The sequence below is a fragment of the Sminthopsis crassicaudata genome, chromosome 5 (assembly GCF_048593235.1).
Source record: "Sminthopsis crassicaudata isolate SCR6 chromosome 5, ASM4859323v1, whole genome shotgun sequence".
In the NCBI taxonomy this organism is placed as follows: Eukaryota; Metazoa; Chordata; class Mammalia; order Dasyuromorphia; family Dasyuridae; genus Sminthopsis; species Sminthopsis crassicaudata.
In genome coordinates this window covers 265,666,400-265,692,013 of record NC_133621.1, presented here as the reverse complement: position 1 = coordinate 265,692,013, position 25,614 = coordinate 265,666,400, and the positions used below count along the sequence as shown (strand labels likewise).

Sequence of the window (25,614 nt, the reverse complement as noted above, 5' to 3'; positions counted from 1 at the left end):
ATAAAAGGGCACCGGAAATAGGATTCCAGTGGTCAGAGAGTCCTTGGTGCCAGGTGTAAGGCTGCCATGTTGGGAACCTCTGCAAAGAGAGAGCTCCAGTTTGGCACTTTTATAATGAGAGATTTAGCTAAAGGGGTCTGTGGGTGGAGTCCCAAGTTGGCTCAGAGCTGGGTGGGAGTTGTGAGAGCCCCTATCTCCTATTGGAATTCAAAAAGTGTTTTTGACAGGATTTGTAAATCAAAGGTCCTAGCTTCTTGAATTGATAATGCCAGGAGGAGCTGGGAATCAAAAAGGAATAAATCAGTCTGGAAGGACTAGTTTCTTAAAGGGAGCACAACCAGTTTATATGAGAGGTAGATTCAAGCATTGCTAGCTTCTTCCTACCTCAACTCATTTTTCCCATTAATGTAAAAGCTCTCTCTTGCATGCCTCTATTATGTGCAATAATTTTCTCTATTCCTTTGCTCCCTTACCCTTTCTTTCAGTGCATTCCTTTTTCTTTTTTTGTGATCATCCCAAAACTCATTGACTCACTCCCATGTCACCTGCTTATGTAGAGTCCTTCTTATTGACCTAATAATGCTAAACTTCTTAGGAGGTGCATGTATCACCTTTTAATATAAGAATTTAACCTTATTAAGTCTGTTAGGATTTCTCTTTCACATTTACTTTTTTATCTTTTTAGTTTCTTTGTAGTCTTGTATTTAAAAGTCAAAATTTCTATTCAGTTCTCGTCTTTTCTTCAGGTAATTTTTAATGTCCTCTATTTTATTAAATATCTGTTTTTTTCCTTTGAAGGATTCTACCTAGTTTTGCTGGGTAAGATATTATTATTTTTTTCCCCCCGAGGTAATTGGGGTTAAGTGACTTGCCCAGGGTCACACAGCTAGGAAATGTTAAGTGTCTGAGGCCACCAGACTTGAACTCAGATCCTCCTGACTTCAGGGCTGGTGCTCTTATCCACTGTGCCATCTAGCTATTCCTGAGTAAGATAGTCTTGGTGTAATCCCAACTTCTTTGCCTTAGAGAATATCATGTTCCAAACCTTCCATGTCTTTAAAATTTAAAGGTAAATCTTGTGTAATCTTGACTGTGGTTCTGTAACATTTGAATGGTTTCTTTCTGGCCACTTGTAGTATTTTCAGTATGACTGGGAGCTGTGGAATTTGGTTGTAATATTCCTGGGAATTTTTATTTTAGGATCTCTTTCAGGAAATGATTGGTGGGTTCTTTACACTTCTGTCTTACACACTGGATCTAGGACATTGGGGAAGTTTTCTTTTATAATTTTTTGAAATAGGATGTCTAGGCTCTCTCTTTGTTTTAATCATGCATTTCAGATAATCCAATAATTCTTAAATTATCTTTCCTCAGTCTGTTTTCCAGACTTTTCCAGAAAAAACAACTGTTTTTCTATTGAAATCTTTTACATTTTCATTCATTTTGGCTTTATTTTATTGTTTCTTGATGACTCTGTTGAAGTTGGGAAAGTACCCCTAAAAGTTGGGGTCACAGATTGGTTTCATGGTGTCTCTAAAAAAGAATTTGCAAGCTTGAACCCATTTCCAAGTCAAGGGGGCAAAGTTTATTGTAATTGTAATGCCAGTTCAAGCAGTCCAAGTGAACTTAGCAAAGAAACAGAAGCAAAGGAGACACATTTATCTAGTCCTGATGTTATAGATATGCTAATTTAATGGTCCAGAGGTAGAACCAAGGAGTGGTTTCAGGAATTTGATTCTCACTAACCAACAGATTATCTGTTTGAACAGTCAGCAAGTAATTGAGGAATGGTCCACCCACTACTCTCCCAGGAATCCAATCTGTTGGAAGCCCCTCAAGGTCAGAAGACCCCAGAATCAGCTAAATTGTTAGTCTAGGCTGGGTGAGGGGATACATTGGGTCAGATTCCATTTTGAATCAGATAGATTGCCTGAACAGAAGTCCCCCAAGGTCAGGAGACTTTAATATTATTTTTGACTCTTCTAGAAGCTATAACATCATTTCCCTTTCAAGCATCCCAAATTCATTTGAGACAAAGGGATGGAGATCTCATCTTCATGAGCTGCTTCTTGTTGATAAGGGGTGTAAGAGCTGTCCCTGCCTAGTGGAGTCCAAAATGAGGAGGAAGAGGCATGCAAATTGAATCTGGTGGTGGCAGCATTCAGAGGGGTGCTGGGTGTCATAATAAGTAAGATGATGGCATTCAGGGTGAACAAATAGTTGGAAGTTCATAACTTGGAGTTTGGAGGAAACAAATAGTTCTTAGGAGATTATGAAGAAGCTTGAAGAAAAAGTGGTGTAGAAGCATTATGAGTGAGTTTGCTAGAATAATTTTGGAATGGATATCCTACAATTAAATGTAGGTAAGAGATACTTTCTGGCAAGAAAACAGGAGATTGTGAGATTAAGTTATTTCCATGTGGAGGTAGCTAGTACAAATGAAGTAGCATCCAGGGTGGGGATGGTGACATTTGGAAATGGGGGCTTTTCAAATATTGCATCAGGTCCCTTCTGTGGGCTGCTTTAAGAATGCTGAGGGGCCACCCAAAAATCCTGAATGCTCCATTGTCCACAAAGTTCCATAGCCTGACTAAAGACTAAAGAATTTTCTCCCCACTGGTAGGGGCTCACAGAGCAACATCAAGAGAGATGGAGAGAAAATACTAAAAGCAAAGCTCTCAGCTTTGGAGGGTTGTTAAAGATACACCTGGAAAAAGTGGAAAATAACAAGAAAGAAAGCTAGAGTGAGGGAAAGGACACAAATAATTTCACTCTTTTCTATCCAGGGGGTTTCCAGTGTTGCTAATATTATTGTGTGTGGAACAAAAGGGACGAGGCAAAAGCCTTATTAGTTCACCTCTAAATATGAGATGTGCAACACCTTTTCCCCTTTCACAGAGTTGGGAAGAGGCATCAAACAGTATGGCTCATGAAAACACTAAGAATAGTTGGGGTGGGCAACAGCAAGCTCAATTCCTTCTGTGGGGTCTCTATCAACTCTCCCTAATTTGTAAACTTGCCAGTGTTCTTGAAACCATCAGGATAAGCAAGCTTATCAGATCTGAGAAATGAGCCTATTTAGGATTTATAGTTTCTAAACAAGGAATGCATTTACTAGGAATCAATAAGTAGAATGGAGAGGGTCCCTTAATCCCTTCTGGGGTGCTTTCCCAAAGGAGCAGAAGGGGGATTCTGGACAAGATAGGAGTCAAGGAAGGGTTAACAAAAAGTTGCCATTTGCCTAGTTTGTTTTTCCTTTTTCTTTTCTTTCAAAATGAAGTAGCTTACTGGAATTATCCTCAAAGTTTCAGGAATTTTTCTTGCCATCTTAAAATAACTGTCAAACTTCTTAATCACTACTCTCAAATCTTTGAGAATCTAAGATTTTTTTTATTAATTTTATAATTAGAACATTTTTGACAGTACATATGCATAGGTACTTTTTTTTACAACATTATCCCTTGTACTCCCTTCTGTTCTGAATTTTCTCCCTCCTTCCCGCCACCCCTTCCCCCAAATGGTAGGTATTCCCATACATATTAAATATGTTATAGTATATCCTAATTACAAAATATATGTGCAGAACCGAATTTTGTTGTTGTTGTTGTTGCAAAGGAAGAATTGGATTCGGAAAGTAAAAATAATCTAGGGAGAAAAATAAAAAATGCTCACAGTTTACACTCATTTCTCAGTGTTCCTTTTATGGGTGTAGCTGATTCTGTCCATCATTGATCAATTGGAATTGGATTAGCTCTTTTCTATGTTGAAGATGTCCACTTCCATCAGAATACATCCTCATATAGTATTGTTGTTGAAGTATATAATGATCCCCTAGTTCTGCTCATTTCACTCAGCATCAGTTGATGTAAGTCTCTCAAAGCCTTGCTGTATTCCTCCTGTTGGTCATTTCTTACAGAGCAATAATACTTCATAACATTCATATACCATAATTTACCCAACCATTCTCCAATTGATGGACATCCATTCATTTTCCAGTTTCTAGACACTACAAAAAGGGCTGCCACAAACATTTTGGCACATACAGGTCCCTTTCCCTTCTTTAGTATTGCCTTGGGATATAAGCCCAGTAGTAGCACTGCTAGGTCAAAGGGTTTAATAACTTTTTGGGCATAATTCCAGATTGCTCTCCAGAATGGTTGGATTCTTTCACAACTCCACCAACAATGCATCAGTGTCCCAGTTTTCCCACATCCCCTCCAACGTTCATCATTATTTTTTCCTGATATTTTAGCCAATCTGACAGGTGTGTAGTGGTATCTCAAAGCTGTCTTAATTTGCATTTCTCTGATCAATAGTGATTTGGAACACTTTTTCATATGAGTGGAAATAGTTTCAATTTCATCATCTGAAAATTGTTTGTTCATATCCTTTGACTATTTACCAATTGGAGAATGGCTTGATTTCTTATAAATTAGAGTCAATTCTCTGTATATTTTGGAGATGAGGCCTTTATCAGAACCTTTAACTGTAAAAATGTTTTCCCAATTTGTTACTTCCCTTCTAATCTTGTTTGCATTAGTTTTGTTTGTACAAAATAATATGATATTTGAATTTTAATTAGCTAACTTATTTGTGTAGCCCCTAGCTTGGCCAGAGCTGAAATCCACAGGAAAAAGTTAGGCTTTTAAAGAAATGTTCCCAGCATTCTAACTACAGCATAGAGGTTTTATTTTTTGCTGGTTGTGTTTTAAATCTTTCCAGGTAACAAATCTAGCTCACAGAACAAACATCACACAGACATTCTGCGCAGAGACATAGACATAGACAAAATGGTATGAAAAAGGACTATCCCATTTTTGCCAAAAGCCATAAAATTTTGCCAAAATCCATCGTATAGAATTTTGTCTTCTTTGCCATCCCCAACATGGTGAAAGGGTGGCAAAGGTTCCCTAAGAACTTTGCTGAACATTGCAAGAACTTCCCAGTCTGGGCTTCCCTAGTCAAGGAAAACTTGCTGAAGCGTGGAACTTGGGATGACTCAGACAAGTCTTCTCCCAGTGGCTTGGAGTGGCTATAGGATTGTGGGAGAAAAAAATGGGGAGCTTATCTTGACAAGAAGGTAATCAAGCAAGGGGAGGCAAGATTCTCCCTGTACTGTACTGGACTACTCTATGAAATTCTTTTTTAAATCATTCATCCAATTCTGTTTTTTAAGGGTTGTTTTTTTTTTTGTTGTTTTTTTTTTTTGCTTTTTTTGTGAATTGTTTTTCATTTTCTTCCCTTACTCTCCTTTCTTTTCCCAGTTTTTTCTCTATCACTCTTAATTAATGTTGAAAAGTACTTTGTAGATCTTCTATGAATTCTTGAGCTTGTGTCCAATTCACTTTTTTTTTCTTGGAAGCTTTACTTATAAGTATTGTGTTCTTCTGAGTTTGTCTTGATCTTCCCTTAGGGAAGCTTTTTAGTAGCTTGCCAATAGCTTTTTATGGTGAGGTTTTTATTGTTCTTGTTGTTGTTGTTTACTTTTTCCCAGCCTGTTACTTGAAGTTGAACTTTATGTTAAAGTTCACTTTGTTTTTGAGGTTGGGGTAGAGGAAAGGAGCTTCAGCGTTTTTTATCACTGCTATTTTCATAGCAAGTTCTGGGGGGTTGAAAATTTTCAGTACTTCCAAGCTGATGTGATATGGAGAAAGGTATGGTCACTGGCAGGCTCCTGATCTCTTTCTAAAATAAAAAAAATATTATTTTTCAGGGCCCCTGCTCCCTTGGGACCAGAAATGATAATGCTCCTCAGGTCCCCTATTCCCTTGTAACTATATATCTCCATTTACACAGTAACTCAGAAATGGTATAGGCAATGGAAGTGCTGAAGAGTGTTTGGTTGTCTGTCCAGAGCTAGGTCAGGGCTCCTCTGTGGTCCCTTTTTGACCATTTGTCAGGTTCCCTTACCATCTCTGCCTTGAGAGCTCCCAAAGCTGCTGCTGCCACTGGGCTCTGGGTGAACTGCCTCCTCATGCCACAGATACGTCTGTCCAGTCTCCTAAGTTGTCTTGGGCTGAAGAATGTTTTAATTTGACCTTTTCTTGGTTTTGACATTCTAGAATTTAGTTTGAGGAGGTTTTTTTTTTTTTTTAAGTTAATGGGGTAGAATGTTGGAAGAGCTCAGCTGAATGCTTTCTCAGCCATTTTAACTCTGCCCCTGCTTTTTCTTGTGTGGATGGTTAGGTGAATTTTCTTGAATGGTGTTCCTGAGCTCAATGTCACTGATAAAGAATAGCATTGCAGAAGCTGCCAGTGGTAGGGCATTGTATTCTTGTTTGAAAATTCACTGCTTCGTGAGTGAACATATGTCTAGCTTGATTTCAGTGGTTTATCAAATAAACATCTCTTTTATGGCATCTTTAGTGATTTTATACCTATGTGTAGTATAACTTTAAATATATGTTTGAGAGAAACTTTAAAAAGAGTTTTGAATGGATCAATTATTCTGTGAAGTTAAATTCTTCAAATTAATAAACAATAAATGCCACAGGAGCTTATATTCTTGGCATATCTCAGTCTATTGTTTGGTCATGAAGATCATATGGTCTTTAAACAGGATGTTGCTTTTAAGAACCTGCCTTTTAGTTTCTTGTGTTGTTGGTTTTACTAAAATCAGGGATACTATTTAGACACATGCAGATCATACTCCTAAAGATTTTATCAAATGGAAAAAGCTGGCATGTGGATTACTAGTATTTTGTTTTCTTTAGGAAAAGTTCCATATGTGTTGTCATTGTTTTTGGATTTCCCTTTGGAAAATGTTCTTAGTGCCTTTAAAATTATTTCAGCTCAGATTTTCTTTTTTTTACTATTTATTTCATCTAGCAGCTTCATCTTCCATGTAGGATATGAACCTTCCATCTAGCATTGATTAAGCTCCTTCCATGTGCCAGGCATGGTCATAAGCAGAATGGATCAAATCAAATTAAAACACTCCTTGTTCTCAAGTAGATCACAGTTTAATGGGGAAAATTTCCTGGAAACTGCTATTCACAAACAAAATGTATAGGGAAGAATTGATAAGGGTATGGGCCATCTCAGAGGAAAGGCACTAAGATTAAGGATTAGAAATGGCTTTTTGCAGAAGGAAGGTCTTTGATTGAAGTTGACACTGGCTACATACAGTTCTGGAGTTGGAAGGAGGAATACTCATCTTCATGAGTTCAAATACATTCTCAGGATTCACCTAGGCAGGTCTTTGAACTTCTATTTACCTCAGTTTTTTATCTGAAAAATAAGCTGAAGAAGGAAATGGCAAACAAACCCAATATTTCTGCCCAGGAAACCCCAAATGGAATTGAGAGTCAGACAACTGAAAAATAACTTAACAACAAACCACCACCACATCATAGCAATGTTGTGAGGATCAAATGAGACATTGTTTTTAAAGTGCTCAGCACAACACTCAGAAATTGGAAGGCACCATGTAAATGTTACCTCTCTTCTTCCTTTTCTCAGTTGAAGGAAGTCAGAAATGATTGAAGGTATAATTGAAGAAAGAGACCATGGCAGGCATGGGAGACAATTCAGAATAATGTTCAAGTTGGGAGATGCAGTATTGTGTACTGGGAATACCCAAAACTAGTGTCCCTGCATCAAAGTGATAAGACCCATTTTTTTTTTTGAATGCCAGAATTTTTCAAATGTAGTGAACTGTTTTCTTTCAAAGTAGTTAACTTGGAAGGTTGATTTAGCTCATCACACTGTGTTGCTACTGCCCATACCATTTTAGAACTCATTTTTTGTAATTACCTTCATAATTATGTGATATATAAGAAAACTAATCTCATTACTTTGTAGTCATATTTCATTTTGATCAAACATAACATTTTCCCATTTGATCACTCCTCTTACTATCATTATCTTTGTGAGACAATTTGGAGTGAGTTGCTTAGGGTCACACAGTTAGGAAGTATTCATTGTCTAAGGATGGATTTGATCTTGGGATCCTCTTGACCCCGTGGCCAGTGCTATGTCCACTGTGCCATCTAGTTGCCCCAGTCACCCATCTTATTTGTCACACTTGCCTCTCAATAACTTTGGAATTTATTCAAAAATCAAACTTTCAAAGATGGAGATAACCAAAAATTTTGTTACAGATTTTAAAGTTAATAACAAAGCAGGGAACACAAGAAGTGTTTCAACTCTTCCTAAGGGGATTATTCAATGGGAAAACATTGAAATAGAGGTGTGTGTGTGTGTGTGTGTGTGTGTGTGTGTGTGTGTGTGTGTGTGTATATATATATATATATATATATATATATATATATATATACATACCTTCCATCCCCCAGATGGCAGGTTGACATGTTAAATATGTTAAAATATAAATTAAGTACAATATCTGTATACTTGTCCAAACAGTTGTTTTGCTGTACAAAAAGAACAGGACTTTGAGATAGTATACAATTCGCCTGTGAAGGAAATAAAAAATGCAAGTGGACAAAAATAGAGGGATTGGGAATTCTACGTAGTAGTTCATAGTCATCTCTCAGAGTTCTTTCGCTGGGTGTAGCTGGTCAGTTCATTACTGCTCTATTGGAACTGATTTGGTTCATCTCATTGTTGAAGATGGTCACGTCTATCAGAATTCATCTTCATATGTAGAGGTATATTTTGCAGTTTATTAAATCAATTCTATTTCCTCCTATTCACATATAAAGATATGTCACTCTGAGGTTACATGATTATTGCAAATACGATAAATGTTGTTACTTTGAAAATGCTGGATCTTTCACTTTTATTTTTCGTCCTTTGTTTTTTAGCACTTAGCACAGTTCTCTGTACATTGGAAGTGCTTAATAAGTGTTCATTCATTCATTCGTCTGTATGTGTTCCTAGCCATCATAATCCAGATTGGCTAGATATCATATTCTCCTTGACACTATTTGCTGCTATCTAGAAGAGTATATCTCTTAATCTTCCATCATCCTGCTTTATTATGTGTTAGAAATAACCTTATAAAATAACTGTATGTTGCCTTTTGTAATGATAAGAATATATAAATATTTGATGGCTAATATTGTCTTTGGACATTATTGACATCCTATATTGATCACTCATGCAAGAGTTAAACTTTCTAGGTAAATTATAAACAATTCCATGTCTTGTATCTATCTCTATTTTTTTTAGTCCAGAGATATTAGATTGAGTTAGATTATGGTATTCTCTTTCATCTTTAACCCTTTTCTAATCTATTTGTTTAATCTTTGCTTAATTAATTTATGTTCTAACAGCACATTTATCTGGTTCTAATATAATTTTAATATAATCTGTTTTTCTTTTTTGTTTAAATATAGACAGGATTTTATAGTTAACCAATACTTTTTATATCTAGTATTGGAGTTCTATTTAGAACTGAAAAAAATTGTGTGAAATCATGAGGAAAATGTTTTTTTTTAAATAATATGATATTGAGTGATAATTTTCTATCTTATAGAAACTGAAGGAGAAAGAGTCTGCCTTACGAGAAGCCGAACAAAATGTTCTGTCAAGAGACAGAATAATCAATGAACTTAGACTCCGCCTGCCTGCAACAGCAGAAAGAGAGCGGCTCATGGCTGAGCTCAGTAGAAAGGAAGAGGACCCGGAGAGCCATCGTGTTTTGAAGGTTGCTCACCAGGCTATTGCCAACATGCAAGCAAGATTAAATCAAAAGGAAGAGGTCTTAAAGAAATACCAGGATCTGCTAGAAAAAGCCAGAGAGGTACATGAGTTGTAGCACGGGGTGATTTTTATAAAGGCCTTTTCATGATGATGTCCATTTTACTGCTAAGAGAGAGTTTACTTTGTAATTTCAAAATCTCTCATTTAGAAGGATTACTTGACTGTGATTAGTCAGTAAAACTGAGCTGTTGTGTTTGTGAGAATTTCTTATATGCGGACATAATAAGAGACAAGATGATCAAATAAGCCTATTTGTGTTTACAAAAGAAAAATGGAATAAAGTGAAGGTAGAAAGGAAAAAGTAGAATAAACCTAGGTAGATGAGTAGTTAGAGGTTTCCCATGGCTCTGGAAAGAAAAAAATCTGGAACCTTTAAGAATTTCCGCAGAGAACACAAGTGACTTTGAAGATAATTTTTTTTAAATATGAAGAATATTTTATTAAATCCAAGGGGTAGGCCCATGTACCACATAATGATGTACTAGTTCATGAGACCTTGCCCTCTGTTGTTTTCAAAAGGGCTCAATCATGTAAAAATACACATTCTATCCTCATAGGGATTTAGAGAATATTACTTTTCTTTGAACTTTCTTGAGTTTAGCAGCTGGGTTCTCATTCTACACAAATAAATTTTTAATCTCCTTTTGAATTGGCATTAGTTTGTAAATCCTTTGAGAGGTAGGCTTGTGTATAATAATCTGTTTCCTTCTTTGTACCTAACATGTTGTTTTGCCCCTAGGACAAGAAGGTGCTTAATGAATGTTTTACTTAGTAAAAATTGCTAGGTGCTCGAAAAATTCATCTGCTGATGGCCAGCTTTCTAATTTTGAGCTTATCTTATATTTAAAATCTTGTATCTGAGTCCAATTTAAAGAGGACTTACCTAGCCAGCCACCTAATTTTAGGGTCAGACCCCTTGTCAGAGCCCTTACATAACAAAGCAGAGGAGCAGGATGTTATGCTTCAAATTTTAAAGATTATAAAATATTTGTATTATTTTAAATTGAAATTATATGATACTACAGTCTTCAGAGGTAAAGGAACTCTAATTTAATGTTTAAACAGTGAGCATAAGAGAAATTATCAAGAAGCATGAGGAAGATATTTTCATTCTTCATCAAAAATTAGACTTGCAGGCTGACAGTTCACTTAGCAAAATTCAAACAAACAGCTATGGTAAGATCTTTTTCAGTTTTTCTTTTTTTAGTGTGTGATTTTTTCTTTAAGTGTTTATATAAATTTTAAAATTGTATTCATTCCTGTCTGTTTTAATAAAGGCAATATATATATATATATATATGTATGTATATATATATATATATACATACACACACACACACACACACACACACACACATATATATATATATATATATATATATATATATATATATATATGTAAATAAAGCACCTTGGCATGTCACTATGTATAAAAAAGGTCTGACATTAACTAGCTTGTACAATAGATAGTGGTCTTGTTCCCTAAAACCAGTTTTAAAAAGTGGTTCAATTTCAACCTTTGGTATTTTTGGTCTGGACCTGAATTTTCATTGATGTAAGGAATTCCCAGGAAGAAGCCTCTATCTACCAAAAAGCATAAGTCAATGCCTGCACTGCAACTTATATGTTTTGTGGAATAGTCTGAGTCCATCAGAGTGGTGAAATCAAGGCTTAAATCCAGATCTTCCTGATACCCCAAACTTCTCTCTGTCCCCATGCCAGGCAGTCTCTCTATTTCAACAATGTGAAAAAATATAAAAAAGAAGCACTTATCTCACGAGGTATTTGTGGAGATCAAATAGAGAGAATATTTTTTTAAAGCACTCAGCACAGTGCCTACTACACAATAGGCATTATATAAGTGATATTCATCATTATTATTACTATTATCAAAATTAACATCATTATTATTTTTAAAATAACTTTATAGTACATGAGAAACATTTCAGAGCATAGTAAACTTAATTTTGAAACATTAAATTTTTTTTTTACTTTTTAAAATAAAGATATAATTTATCGTTTATTTTTCTTTCACAAGTATGAAAAAGTCCTTGATATTATTGGTATTTGAAATGTGATTTTTAAAAATTAAAATATAAGTAAATGACTTCCTTAAACTGAAAATGTATAGGAAAAAGACATGTTGATTGTGTAAACTGTCTCCTTTTCTGTAACTGTTTTCTGTCTAGTGAAAAGGCAATACACATTGAAGAAACTGTATTTCTTTGCATGTATCTTTCCTTTTTTCTCTTAAATACTTTTTTCTACTTAGATATTATATCTATGTGTATAATATATGTGTGTACACACACACATATATATGTGTGTATATATATATATATATATGCATATATATATATATATATATATATAGTGTGCATACACATGTGCTCTGATCTGTACTCAGTTCTTCAGTTCTCTGCAGGTGGATTAACATATTTCATCATGGATCATTAGTACTTTGATCAGTTAACTGATTCTTTCAAAGTTGTTTGATCTTTAAAGTTCCTCATTTTGCTCACTTTACTTTGCATAAGTTTATACAACTGTTCCCACATTTCTCTGAAATCATCCCTTTACACTGTTTCTTACATTACAGGAGTATTCCATCCTATTTATATATCATAATGTGTTCAGCTATTCCTAATTAATGTGAACTCCCTCAGATTCCAATTCTTTGCCATCATGAAAAGAGCTGCTCTAAATATTTTTGTATACGTGAGATCTTTTTTTCTTCATTTTAAAAAATCTTTTTGAGGTCTTTATAGATTCCAGTAGTGATATTGCTGAATCAAAGAGTGTAATGTTCTGGTAGATTTTTTGGAGGTCTCTGGAGCAGCCTTTGTTTCAGCAGTTTAATCACTACAAGAATAGCCAGGTGTTAAAGTCCAAATTCTTTATTTGCTCCTTGCCAATCTAATTTCCTTGCCTGGGGCCCAGTTAGTTTTCTTGAGGCCCTTCAGAAGGGCCTTGGTCCCAGTGGGGAGAGCTGGAGGACAGGCCAGCCACCACAAGGCTGATGAAGATGGAATGAATCTGTCTTCTTGGCTCTGAGAGCTTGAGCTCCCACCTCCAGTCCTTTGTTTTCTTGGAGTCTTGACTCTGGCTGAGTTTGTCCCAGCTTTATATGCTCTATTTTAATTACACCATCATAGATGTCAATCTTGTAAAATAGGTGTCAATCTTGTAGAACTATATTAAGTACTAAGTACATGTACTGAACTAGAGAACTACTAATCACCATGCTAAACTAGATAACCATTGTTTTATTAATTCCACTTAACATCTTGTAAGAATTCTTGTTTCAAATTCAGAGTTCTGGCCCATAACAAAAGGATATGAAGAGTTTTATAGTTTTGAGGAGTTTCCAAATTATTTTATAGAATGGCTATGCTAGTTCAAAGTTTCACTGAGAGCACAATAAAATATGTATTTTTCCCATTGCCCCTCCAGCTTTTGTCAGTTTTTTTTTTTTTAAGCCAACTGGAAGCATGTAAGATGATTACCTCAGAGTTATTTCAATTTGCATTTCTCATTAGTAATTTAGAACATTTTTTTCTTATGGCTTATAGCTTATATTACTTCTTCTGACAGCTGTTATATCTGACTATTTATCAGTGGAAAAATAGCTCTTATTCTTATAAATTCAGCTCAATTCTCTGTATATTTTCTTTAATTTCTAATCATATCCAGTGTATTGAGTTTAGCTGCAAATTTCTTGGTATTTACTTAAAATAAAAAAGAAAATAAATTGTCCACTATCGTTCTCATTGTATGAGAACTCATCGTATGATACAAAAGCATACAAATATCATGAGAAACTAGTTTTGATTGGCTAGTTTCTCAGGAAAAGAATTTAATAGATGGATCTTCATATAAGTGTCAAATGGTATTGCTAACTTAGTATCTTCAACTGTGGTCTTATAAATGACACAGAACTGTTGTTAACATGGATTTTTCTCATATTGGCTTTCTTTAAAATTAAGGATAAGTATTAAGTTTAAAATTTAGTTCCATGTTATTTGTTTTCATGCTACTCCTTGTCCATTTTTTTCATATCCATCTACTGACCTCCAGGTAACTCTCCTTGCTTCTCCCACTCATGAATAATAAACATTCTTGTAACAAATAAGCACCATTTAATCAACTAAATAAATAGTCAGTGTCTAAAATACATTCCGTTCTATACTCCGTCTGTTGGGAAGCATGAAGTTTGCTTCTTAGTGTTTTGAACTCATGTTGGAATAGTGAATTCATCAGACATTGTTGTACTTTGTTCACCAGGTTCTTCTTATTTTGACCTATTATGCTGGTCTTCACAATTTTCTCTAAATTTTTTCTCATTCAGCATTAATATTAGTAACTAGTGAAACTTTATGATGTCTAGTCATTTTTTCTATATGCATTTTTTAAAATATTGTGGACAAATTAGTTATATGTTTACATCTGGAAACAAGAAAAAAGAGCTTAGGGTATAGTTGAACACTCAAAAAGCATACTTAAGAAGAAGAAAAAGTCTATGGCCATCCTGATGGTTTGACAAATGTCTGGGAGTGTGATCAATCCTATCATAAATATAACATGGAAAGTTCATCTCAAAACTAAAATGTAACATTCTACTCAGTTGATGAGTATTTAGTATTGAGTAACCCTATGCATATTGATGCATAGTGAGTCTGTAATTTTGTAATGATAAGGCATGATAAAAATTCAGATTATAGTGTTTGAATAATTTGAAAATAAAATTAAAATGTGGTTATTGTAGTTTTGTGTTAAACATAAAAATGATTAACACTATCCATATTTTATAGGAGTTAATGAAAAAACCTTCTGTACCAGTTGCTACCAGCAAGCATTTCCTGCGTCTGGCAGAGATGGAACAAACGGTTGCAGAACAGGATAATTCTCTTTCTTCACTTTTGACTAAAATGAAGAAAATGTCACATGAAATAGATAAACAAAAACAAATCACTTTAACCAAAGTCAAAGAATTTGAAAGCACCCGAACCCGGTAAATGTTATAAAATAGTTGTGATTACTATTGGAATGTGTACCATGACAGGTATTAGAAAGCCGAAGGTCAAGTCTTACCTTGGTCCAATATTGAGAGCTGATCTTTCTGAAAACTATATTTCTATTGATAGTTCTTGTTTTTCTGCCATCCATATTTATCACCTTTCCCTCTAACAGAGAATCATCTAATTAAAGAACTTTTTATCATTGAGATAATTTATTCTGTTTTGATCAACAAATTATGATTTTTAAGGAAAAAGGTTTCTCTCCAACAGCAATAGAAACTTAATTAATGATAGTTCTAGATAAGTGATCTTTTAGCATAAAAAATATTTTACAAAATATATAATATATATATACTTATAAGAGTCTCTTTTTGCATTTGTGATATAGTGAAAGAGATTTTTTTGTCCATTTAAGGAGCACTTATCCCAGAAAACATTCAGCTAAGCAAAATCAAGGTAATTTAAATGCATTTTTGTTGGCTTGTCCTAGCCTTGAAGAAAATCATGCAGAGGTTGTGAAAAAACTGCAAGCTGAGATAGAAGACTTAAAATATTCTATGTCCCAGACAGAGAGAGAGTTGCAGTACTTTAAATCTGAATTGCAGGTTCAAAAAGAAGCCAACACAAGAGCTCCAACTGCCACCATGAAAAATTTAGTAGAGCGGCTTAAGAGCCAATTAGCCTTGAAAGAAAAACAGCAAAAAGTAAGTATTTCACAACACAGTTACTAATACAAGAGATTATGTGGTATGTTGCTGTCATTTATAAGGTAATGTTAAAATATTTGCTTTATATATTTCAGCATTTTGTTTCATTTGAAAAAGAGTTTCTTGATTTCTTGTTAATTGCTAAACTCTGGAAAATATGGCCTTTACAAATTACATTTAACCCTAAGAAAACCTCTTTTGCTCAATGTAAGTGCTTTAAATGTACTCAGTAAACTAAGAGAAGATAGAGGTATTCTAAAACCAGTTTGCAACTTCCCTTGATGACTTGAGGTCCCTGGGCTAAGATTACTGTAGCCTTTGAGACTTGATTCCCCTTTCTGGATACCTTCTTCTCACCAGGTTTTCTAAGCACTCCTCTCTCTTTGTCCTTCTCCTCTGTCCTGCTAAATCTCTTTTGTTGGATCTTCACTGAGGTCATGCTTGTTTAATGGATGGGGATTTTCCAAGACTTTATTCTAGGTCCTCTTCTGTTCTTTCTCTATATTATATTGCTTGGTGATCTCATCAGTTCTCATGGACTGTTATCCTCTTTAATCCCTCTTTTACCTCCATTCTCTCATTCCAACCTCCTATTAGAGATCTTGAAGTGGATATTATATTCAGATGGGTTCAAAACGGAATTCATTTTCTTCCCTATCTTCTCTCTTCCTAACTCCCATCTTATACTTCTAGTCATCCAGATTCTTAACTTGGGTGTCATTCTCTGTAATGTTCTTGTTGGTTTTCTGGTGGTCTCTGGGGCAGCCTTCTTTTAGTAGAATAATTGCCATGAGGATAGCCATATGTTAAAGTCCAAATCCTTATTATCTCCTTCACAATCTAGTTTCCTTGCTTGGGGCCTGGTCCAGCTTTCTGGAGAGCCTTTCACACTGGCTTTGGTCTTAGTGGGGGAAATGCAGGAGGACAGGCTAGCCTCCATGAGGCTGATGAAGCTGGAATGAATTTCTCTCTGAGTCCCCTTTCGAGTCTGTGTCTGGCCCTTCTGAGTCTCTCTCTGAGCCCTTCTGAGTCTGTCTCTGGCTCTCACTCTTACTGAGTTTGTTACAGCTTTATATGCTCTATTTTGAGTGTAAGCCAATCATATCACTAGGAAACCATTATTTGTTATAAGATTAAATCAATTATACTGAACTTTGAAAACTATTAATCACCATGCTAAACTAGAAAACCATTGTCTCATCAATTCCACTGAATTAGCACCTTGTAAGAATCCTTTATTTAAGTAGAGTTCTGGCCCATAACAATTCTCAACTTTCTCATCCACCATATTCACTTTTCTTGCTCAAATCCTGCCTTTGTAACATTTCTGGTATACATGTCCTTCTCACTTCCACCATCCTGGGGTAGGTCCCCATCACCTCACACCAGACCACTGCAGTAGCCTCCTGGCTGCTCTTCCTGCCACAAGTCTTTCCCCACTCTAGTACATCCTCTTTTAGCTGTCAAAGCAATCTTTGTGAAGTGCAAGCCTGACCATGTCATTCTACTATTCAGTGAATTTTAGTGGTTCCTTTCTCTCTTTAACTTTTAAAACTCTTCAAAATAATTTCTTTCTATCTTCCAGTCTTATTATTATTTAATTCCTTTATAATATTCTAAAGTCCATCAGGTACATCAGCCTTCTTGCTATTTCTCACATTAGATAGTCAATTTTGAGACTTTTTTATCTTTTCATTGACTTTTCCCATGTTTTGATTTTTGTCCTAGCTTCCTTCAAGACGTAAATTCCATCTTCTGCAAGAAGCTCTTCCCAAACCCTCTTAAATCTAATGCCCTTTTTCAAGACCAAATCCAAATTATCCTGCTTGTAACTTATTTTCCCATATGAGGTTGTTTTTTGTCTTCCTCATTAGATTGAGAACTTAATGAGTGCATGTATTTTTATTTTTTGCCTTTCTTTTGGTTCACAAATTTAGCATACATCCTTTTACAAATAAGCACCTGATAAATGCTTGTCAATTTGACTTTAACATCATGTTCACATCCTGAAAGAACTTGCAGATATGATTACTGAACCACTATCAGGGCTTTTTGAAAAATCCTACAAATTGGAAAAGGTGCTACAGGACTGGAGGACAGATACTTAGAGCGAAAAATGTTCATCCTGTCATAGATATGCAGTTGAAAGGAGCATAAATTTAGAATTAGTGTGGACTTTAGAGGGTGTTTAGTCTAACCTACTTTTTCTAGATAAAAAAAACTGAGGTTCAAAGATATAAAATATGTTTTATGTAGTGAGAGAACCACAATTTAAATCTAGGTTGTCTGACTCCAGATGCCATGGGATAATCCCACCACTTCTCATCCAGTCATGATTAATTCAGTGCTTTAGTACGCCTGATTACAGAGTGCTTGGGGTTTTTAGCTCTTCATTTGGTTGGAAACTCTTTAGCTTCTTTTTACACATATTAGAACAATCTCTTTAACATCTTAATATTTTTCTCCTAAAAAAAAAAGTTTACTCAGAGTTGTTTGTCTTTTCTTTCAGCTTTTCCATAACTTTTTATAGAATTGTCTCCATAAAGTTCTTTTCCAAAGATTTCCTCATTTAAAAGAAAAACCTTAAGATTTCTTGTAAGAAAGTTTGTCATTTCTCCCATTTTTTCTTCCACATATTCTTCATCCACATATTTTTCATCGAGTCCTATGGTCAGGGGTAATGCACATGCATGGATGCCATAGGGAGAATTGCTTTACTTCAAGCCATTTCTCTAGCACCATTCTTAGCTTTCAGCACAAACACTTTCTGCAGTATCAAATTTAAGTTCTTAAACTTATAAAGTCTATCTGAGCTCCTAAAAAGACAAACTTAGTTTCCCAATATTCGGCACTCAAAAAATGGTTTACATATGTATCAAATAAGAATTGAAATAGATGAGCCATCAGCTAAGATTCTATAATTTAAAAGGAATACTTTTAGAAAGTGGAGTGAGCTTTACTCTGTACCAATGGGGACAATTTTCATCTCAGTCAACTCAAAGAGACATACAAATACTGAAATAAATACATACATGAATATGTATTTATGTATGTTTTATTAAAACTTTTTTCTCTTGAGTTATTTTAGAAATTCATTACTTGTGTGTGTGTGTGTGTGTTTCTTTCAAATCATTATTTTTCTGAAATGCTTTTTATGGATTTGAATATCCGTAGGCCCTTAGTCGAGCCCTTTTGGAGCTCCGAGCAGAAATGACAGCTGCTGCTGAAGAACGCATTATTCTTTCTGCATCCCAGAAAGAGGCAAATCTCAATGTTCAACAGATTGTTGATCGCCATACTAGAGATCTCCAGGTGAGCACCAGCATTTATTTGTAAACTAAGAATTCTCTTGAAAGACAAGTTTATTTCATTATATAGGTGAGCTAACCTAGTGAATGGGGTACAGTATATAATACATTTGATTGAACATTTTTTCATGGCAGAAAATTTTATTTTCTGTGTCATTTAGGTGTTTATGTGATAAGTTAAATTGTTCTTGTAGTATAGGACATAAAGTGAGAGAGGTTGGTCAAAATATTGAAAAATGTAAAGGTAATTTTTATATTTCCCCTAGGGCTCACAAATACTCTATCTTAGCTCTGTATAAAATTACTTTAAAAAAAAAGAAATTTGCCTTGACAAGCCTTTAGTGACTCAGTTCTACAAACCCAAAGCCTGTTCTTGAATGCCATCTCTAAGAAGCAGCTAGCTGTTATAGTAGAGAGATTGGAAATTCTTAAGTGGCAGAAGGTTGCATATCTGAGTTTGAGAGTAACCCTTCTCATTTTCTTCAGATGGTGAGACTAAAGGAGCCATTTCACATCCTGTGCTTCACTTTACCCTGATACTTTAAGCTTTCTAGAACTATAGCACTTCTTTTTATCTTGGGTCTGAATTCTCTAGAGAAAGGCGCTGGCTGTTTCCTATCATACTCTTATTAAAATTTCATTTATACTCACATGATGTTATAAATGCACATATTTTTGATTTGTGAATAACAACTTATTCATTTTCTGGTGATTGGCTTTCCCACTAAAGAGTTTCCTGGCCTTTCTCTATAGAGGTCAGATTAGATGTGTAATTATGGTTCAAAACCATAACTATTTGTAGAAGATTGCATTTTTTGACAAGAAATGCTAGGGGAAAATGTAAAACAATTTGACAGAAATTAGTTTTAGACCAACACAGTGTATATGACAAGTAGCACAATAAGTGGGTAAACAACATGAATATAACAAGTTACATCATTTAAAAAATAGGAAAGTACAGGGTATACTTCACCACTATAACTAAAAGGATAATGGAACCTCTTGATAACATCTGTGTGCAAACATTGTTTTGATGACTCTAATCATCATGTATGTATATAAGGAAGGCTGAAAAAATGAAATCTTTGCATTTGATATATACCAGCCAAATGCCCATCAACTGACGTCCCCCTTTTCAGGCATTTTGGGTCTTCCTGAAGGCCAAATGCCTGTCTATCCCTTTACTATCAATAAAAACTTTGTTTCCATACAGCATTAAGTAGCATATTCCTTTGCTGCCGAACCCTGCCCTTGGTTACTTTGGGGAAGGAAGGAGAGAGAGAAAAGGAACTGACCCATCTCTGTTTAGAACCTCAGTTTACTCCTTATCAAAGTGATTTTCTTATATATATCTATATATCTCTATCTCTATCTCTATCTCTATCTCTATAATTTTTTTTTTTTTCCTGAGGCTGGGGTTAAGTGACTTGCCCAGGGTCACATAGCTAGGAAGTGTTAAGTGTCTGAGACCAGATTTGAACTCGGGTCCTCCTGAATTCAAGGCTGGTGCTCTATACACTGCGCCACCTAGCTGTCCCTGAAGTGATTTTCAAAAGAAGAATTGCAAAGTATAAATGACCCAGGGAAAAACATTCCAAATCAATCATAGAAAGGCATTGCAAAGGAAAAAAAACTGAAGTTTCGTTCTGAAATTATTGGGCATCAGAGACAGAAAATTGAAACAGTCATGTCACACAAAGGCTTTAAAAAGACTGGAAGTGCTCTTAGGAGAATGATGACTTGGTTCAGCCATTTTAGATATTGGCTTAAAATTTAAAAATATGTAAGAAAGGGGACTAATCTGTTGGCACTTTTGATCTAGCTAGCAATCTCCCTGCTGGGCAGATAATCCTAGGAGGTCAAATAGAGAAATCAGCATCTATTGTCTAAAAGAATATTCATGAGAGTTCTCTATAGGTTAGCTGAAGGCCTGGAAAGAAAACAGATTATCCCTAATTGGGGAATGACAAAACAAAACAAAAAAACAAACAAACAAAAAAACACACCAAAAAAACATTGTAGCATGTAAATATAATTGACATATTGTTCCATGATGAGAAATGATGAATATAAGAAATTTATGGATATGGAACATTAATATGTTTTGCTGCAGTGAAATAATTATATATCTATATCTATATTATCTATCTATCTATCTGTATAAAATGGCTACAATAGTGTGAAGTGAGAAGATCACAGTGAAACCAAAGCTTTAATGATGAAAAGGATAATGATGACTCTGGGGAATAGATAATGAAACATTTCCCCAGAGTAAAAGACTAATGGGCAAAATGTTGTGTACCTTATCAACTATAATTGCTATCTCGGCTACATACCTTTGCTCAATTTTCTTTGTTATTAGAAAGTTTCATTTTAGGATGCATGTGATCAAATGATTTTTGCCAGAAACAGTGATATAAAAATAGTTAATCAGTCTTATTTTGTAAAAACAAAACATGAGTTATAAACAAAATATTTCTCTTTCTCTTTCCCATCCCTGTAAAGATTCATATAGAAGATTTAAGTGAAAACCTTCTGAAATGTAAAGAAGCTCTTAAAACAAGCAAAAGCAGAGAGGACTCTCTGAATAAACAGTTGGATGACTTAAACAGTGAAATGCAGAAAAAACAAAAAGCTTATAATAAAACACTAAAAGAAAAAGAAGAATTAGAAAAAGAAAATGAAGAATTGAAAAAGCGAATTAAAAGGTTAACCTTTGGATTGCAGGTAAAGATTTTCCATGTATATAATATTTCAGCTTTTAATTTAACCATTTATGTGGCAGTAGAGCAATATTTCTATATAAAATTTTACTTCAACTTATTGAAACTCTACCTATATAATCAAAACTGGTTATCGGATCAGTTTGCTTAAAATGGCTATCTTTTATTAAGTGACATTTAGAATTAGAATAATAGCAATAGCATATCTTTTTCTTCCTGAGGTACAGAAAGTTATACTTGGTAATGCATATATATTGTATAGTATTGTTTATTTTTATTAGATGTAAAAATGTTTTCAAAATATTTCCCTTAATAAAATGTTACTTTATATTTTATTTTGGTATTTTATTGACTAAAATGTAGCTGTCCTTTAACTTTTCAGAGCAAGCCTCTTGTAGATAACAAACAGAGTGTGATAGATGAACTTCAGAAGAAAATTAAAAATTTAGAAAGTCAACTGGAAAAATTTAGTAATGAAACAGACGCAAAAGAAAAGGTATGTAAAGAATAGTTCATTATTATTCAAGATGTCCTATATATTTTTTTTTCTTTTTTAAAGTGTATTTTATTTGAAGAAACAGAATAAGCAAAAAGAAAAACAGAAAAGCAATACAAAACAAAAGAGAATGTTATCATGTGCCCAACTGAATATGGAGGATTCAAAATATATAACAACAAATACCAATTTAATTATATATGATATATATATGAAATTATATAATTATATTCCTGAATGTCTGGCTTTTCTTCCTTGTGAATTGTTCTTTTTTCTCTGTGGCACACCTTACTTAATTTCCTTTCATCCCTTCCCCCACAAGGCTATAGTTAAGAAAGAATATATTTATGTATACATATTCTGAATATGAGCCCTCCTCCCCCTTCTCCCACCTAATGCCTGTGTCTCTTCTTCCTCTGCACCTCATTTGTATAACAGTACTGTTTTTATCTTTTCTTTGTCAATCTTTCTTTCCAGCTTACCCTTTTGTTTATGTAAATCTTAAACATAAAGTATATATTTCCCATATAGAAAAAAACATAAATAATTTGTCTATATTTAAGCAATTTGTCCATGTCAACATGTTCCTTTAAATTGCTCTTTGATATTGACTCTTATATGTTAAATATCCTATTAAGTTCGGGTTTAGTTGATAGAAAGTCCTAAAAATCTGCAAGTTTGTTGAATGTCCATTTTTTTCTCATAGGAAATTGTAGATAATTTTTCTGTATATGATATTTTTGGCTGAAGGCCTAGTTCTTTTGCTTATCTGTAGATATTATTCCAAGACCTGAGGTCTTTTTATTGTAGCTACTGATAAGTCTTGTAAAGTCTAATTATAACTATAGCATATTTGAATTTTTTTTGTGTCTTAAAATTTTTTCTCTTTGATTTGGGGGTTTTCGAAATTTCATGGGTGTTTTCTATTTCAGCTTTCCCCTTATGTTCAATTACTCCTGGACAATTTTCTAAGATTATTTCCTGCATTATTGTGTCAACGTTTTCTTTTTGGTCACAATTTTCTGGCAAGCCAATTCTCATATTTTCTGATTTTGATCTTTTCTGCAAATCTGTTGTTTTTTTATGAATTGTTTCACATTTTCTTCTGTTTTCTCATTTTTTATAATATATTATTTCTTTATCTTTTTATAGCTTCACTGACTTCCCCTAGCCCAATTCTAATTTTCAGAGTTATTTTCACCTTTGGCACTCTATACCTCTTTTTCTAATTGGTTAATTTCTTTTTTTCATAATCTTCTTGTTTTTCTTGGATGATTTTACTTTTTTTTGGCAGCTAGGTGGCACAGTGGATAGAGCACCAGCCCCTGAATTCAGGAGGACCTGAGTTCAAAGGTGGTCTCAGATACTTAACACTTCCTAGTTGTGTGACCCTAGGCAAGTCACTTAACCCCAGCCTGGGGGGGGGGGGGGAAGAAAGTTATATGATGATTTTACTATTTTTTAATTTAGTTTTTCCTCAGTGTCACTCATTTGGTTTTGAATTCTTTTTTAAGTTGTTCTATAAATTCTCTTGTCAGGGAACCATTTCATATTACTCTTTTTTCTTTCTTTCTTTTTTTTTTTTAAACTAAAGTGTCCTCTGAAAATGAATTCCAGTTTTTCCCTGTTTCCATAATATTTTTTCAATGATGGGATGCTTTCTTTATTAGATCATGTGCCTCTGCACTCACCAGGTACTGGCTCCCTCTTACCCAGGGCCATATCTCAGCAGCACAGCTTGACCTGGGGTTCCCAATCAGCCATTGTTCACTCTGTTCCCAGACTCAAATCCAGACACCACAAATAGTCTGGGAGGTGCAAACAAGTTTCTGTGGTTCTTGGTGAAGTTTCAGCCACAACCAGCTAGCCTGAAGGATTCTCACTTGGTGTTTCTGTGGAGCTGGCCCTCAGGTGTTTGCACCTCAGACAGGTTAATCCCTGTCCAGGGGTCTTTCTTCAGATCTTGTCCAACTATATCAGGAGGACCTCTGTTATGTCCCAAATCTTGGTTTTTCACTAGTCTGTTTGCCCTGAGGTGCAACTTTGTTGTGTTTGTGGGGGAAATTTGTAGAGCTGAAATTTGCCAACCTACTGTGCCATCTTCCCAGAATTCTTCTATATTTCTTGATTATCTAAATTGCCCTATCAGTTAACAAATGATGGCCTACTAAGCCATGCTCTTTGTGTAATAAAAAAATACATTATATTTTTCCTTTGATAGTTTAGGACTAGTTGGAAAAACCCCTACTACCAAAAAGGAGACACAGAAAACTCAGCTAGGCTATATGATGCTGAACACCAGCAACAGAAGGCATGCAGATAAGAGAGAGATCGCTGGGATCTGGAATAGTCAGACCAGACTCAGCCTGGGCTTTCAAAGCTAAGTTGCTTCCATAGCAGAGGAAAGCAGAGCATTCCCAGTGGTCACTCAGTTAACATTTATTAAGCGCCTACTGTGTTCCAGGCACATGTGAGTCCTGGAAATACAAAAAGAGGCAAAAGACAGTTCCTGCCCTCATAGGACTTCACAGTCTAATAGGGAGACAGCATGCAAACAGACAGGCATGCAGCCTATACATAGGATAAATGTGGTGGGGGTTCTGTCATTACTGACTCTTTGTGACGTCATTTAAGATTTTCTCAAAAAAGACCCTGGTTTGTGATTTCCTTTTCCAGTTCATTTTGCAGATGAGGAAACTGAGGCAGAGGGAGATGGTGTGCCCAGGGTCACACCTCCAATAAGGATCTAGGCTGGACTCCATGCTTGGTACTCTGTGCCCCAGGGTGCCACCTATCTGCCCACAGAGAAGTAGGAAATAATAGTTGTAGAATTAAATGGGACTGGGAAAGGTTTCCTTTAGAAGATGGGGTTTTAATTGAGACTTATAGGAAGCAGGAAAGTCAGTGGGTAGAGATGAGGAAGGATGGGTGTTCCAGGGCACAAGGGCCATTGGATCAAAGACTATATGTAATGTCCGGGCTAGCTCTCTGGAGTGTCTCAGGAGGCTTTGGTCTTTAGGTGGAGAAGTGATGAAGGCAGGTCAAGGCTGGTCAAAGATAAGAGTTCCAAATCTTCTCGGTGTCTGTATCTGAGATGCTTCTATGTCTTTGACTCCCAGTTTTCTCAGCCCTTAAATACTTCAATACAATTGCATCACTTCAGCACACTGAGCATGTGCCAACTGTTAGGAGAGCCATTACATCACTATATCACACTAAGTATGTACTTAATTAGAGAATCATTATCTCATCAATTACACTGAGTAGGTGCTTAACTATAAGCCCCTTGCTATCAGTATCTTAACTATACCTTTTCAAGAGTTCTGGCCCTCTACATATCCTGCTTTCTTTTATTTTGGAACACAGCAGGTCACACCCTTTCTGACTTCTCTGGAAGGGAAGTGAGAACACCAAAGGTCAAATGGGGATCAAACCAGATATTGTTAGCAGGTTTCCTCTGGGCTGAAATTGAAACAAGTATATATAAATCCATCAGCATGGGAGGTATTACACAAGCACATATATAACACAGGCTAGTAGTGATGTTAACAAACAATATGTATATACATGTCCATAAATCCTAAAAGAAGGGTATATACAAATAACAATCACATATACACTTCCTTCAGCAGCCAAGAAATAGCCAAGTCCAATACCAATCTACTGTTCATTACTTCACATGTCAAGGAATCC

General features: G+C 35.1%; 1 protein-coding gene across 1 annotated transcript in view; it reads left to right on the top strand.

The window, feature by feature from the left end:
* The window catches only part of CEP290 (centrosomal protein 290), a 115,344-nt gene that overhangs the window by 68,612 nt on the left and 21,118 nt on the right, over positions 1-25,614 (top strand). The window contains 8 exon segments of the mRNA XM_074270939.1: positions 9,443-9,717; positions 10,745-10,823; positions 10,825-10,845; positions 14,481-14,680; positions 15,178-15,391; positions 18,569-18,706; positions 21,208-21,429; positions 21,808-21,921. Coding sequence (XP_074127040.1) covers positions 9,443-9,717; positions 10,745-10,823; positions 10,825-10,845; positions 14,481-14,680; positions 15,178-15,391; positions 18,569-18,706; positions 21,208-21,429; positions 21,808-21,921 — 1,263 coding nt within the window.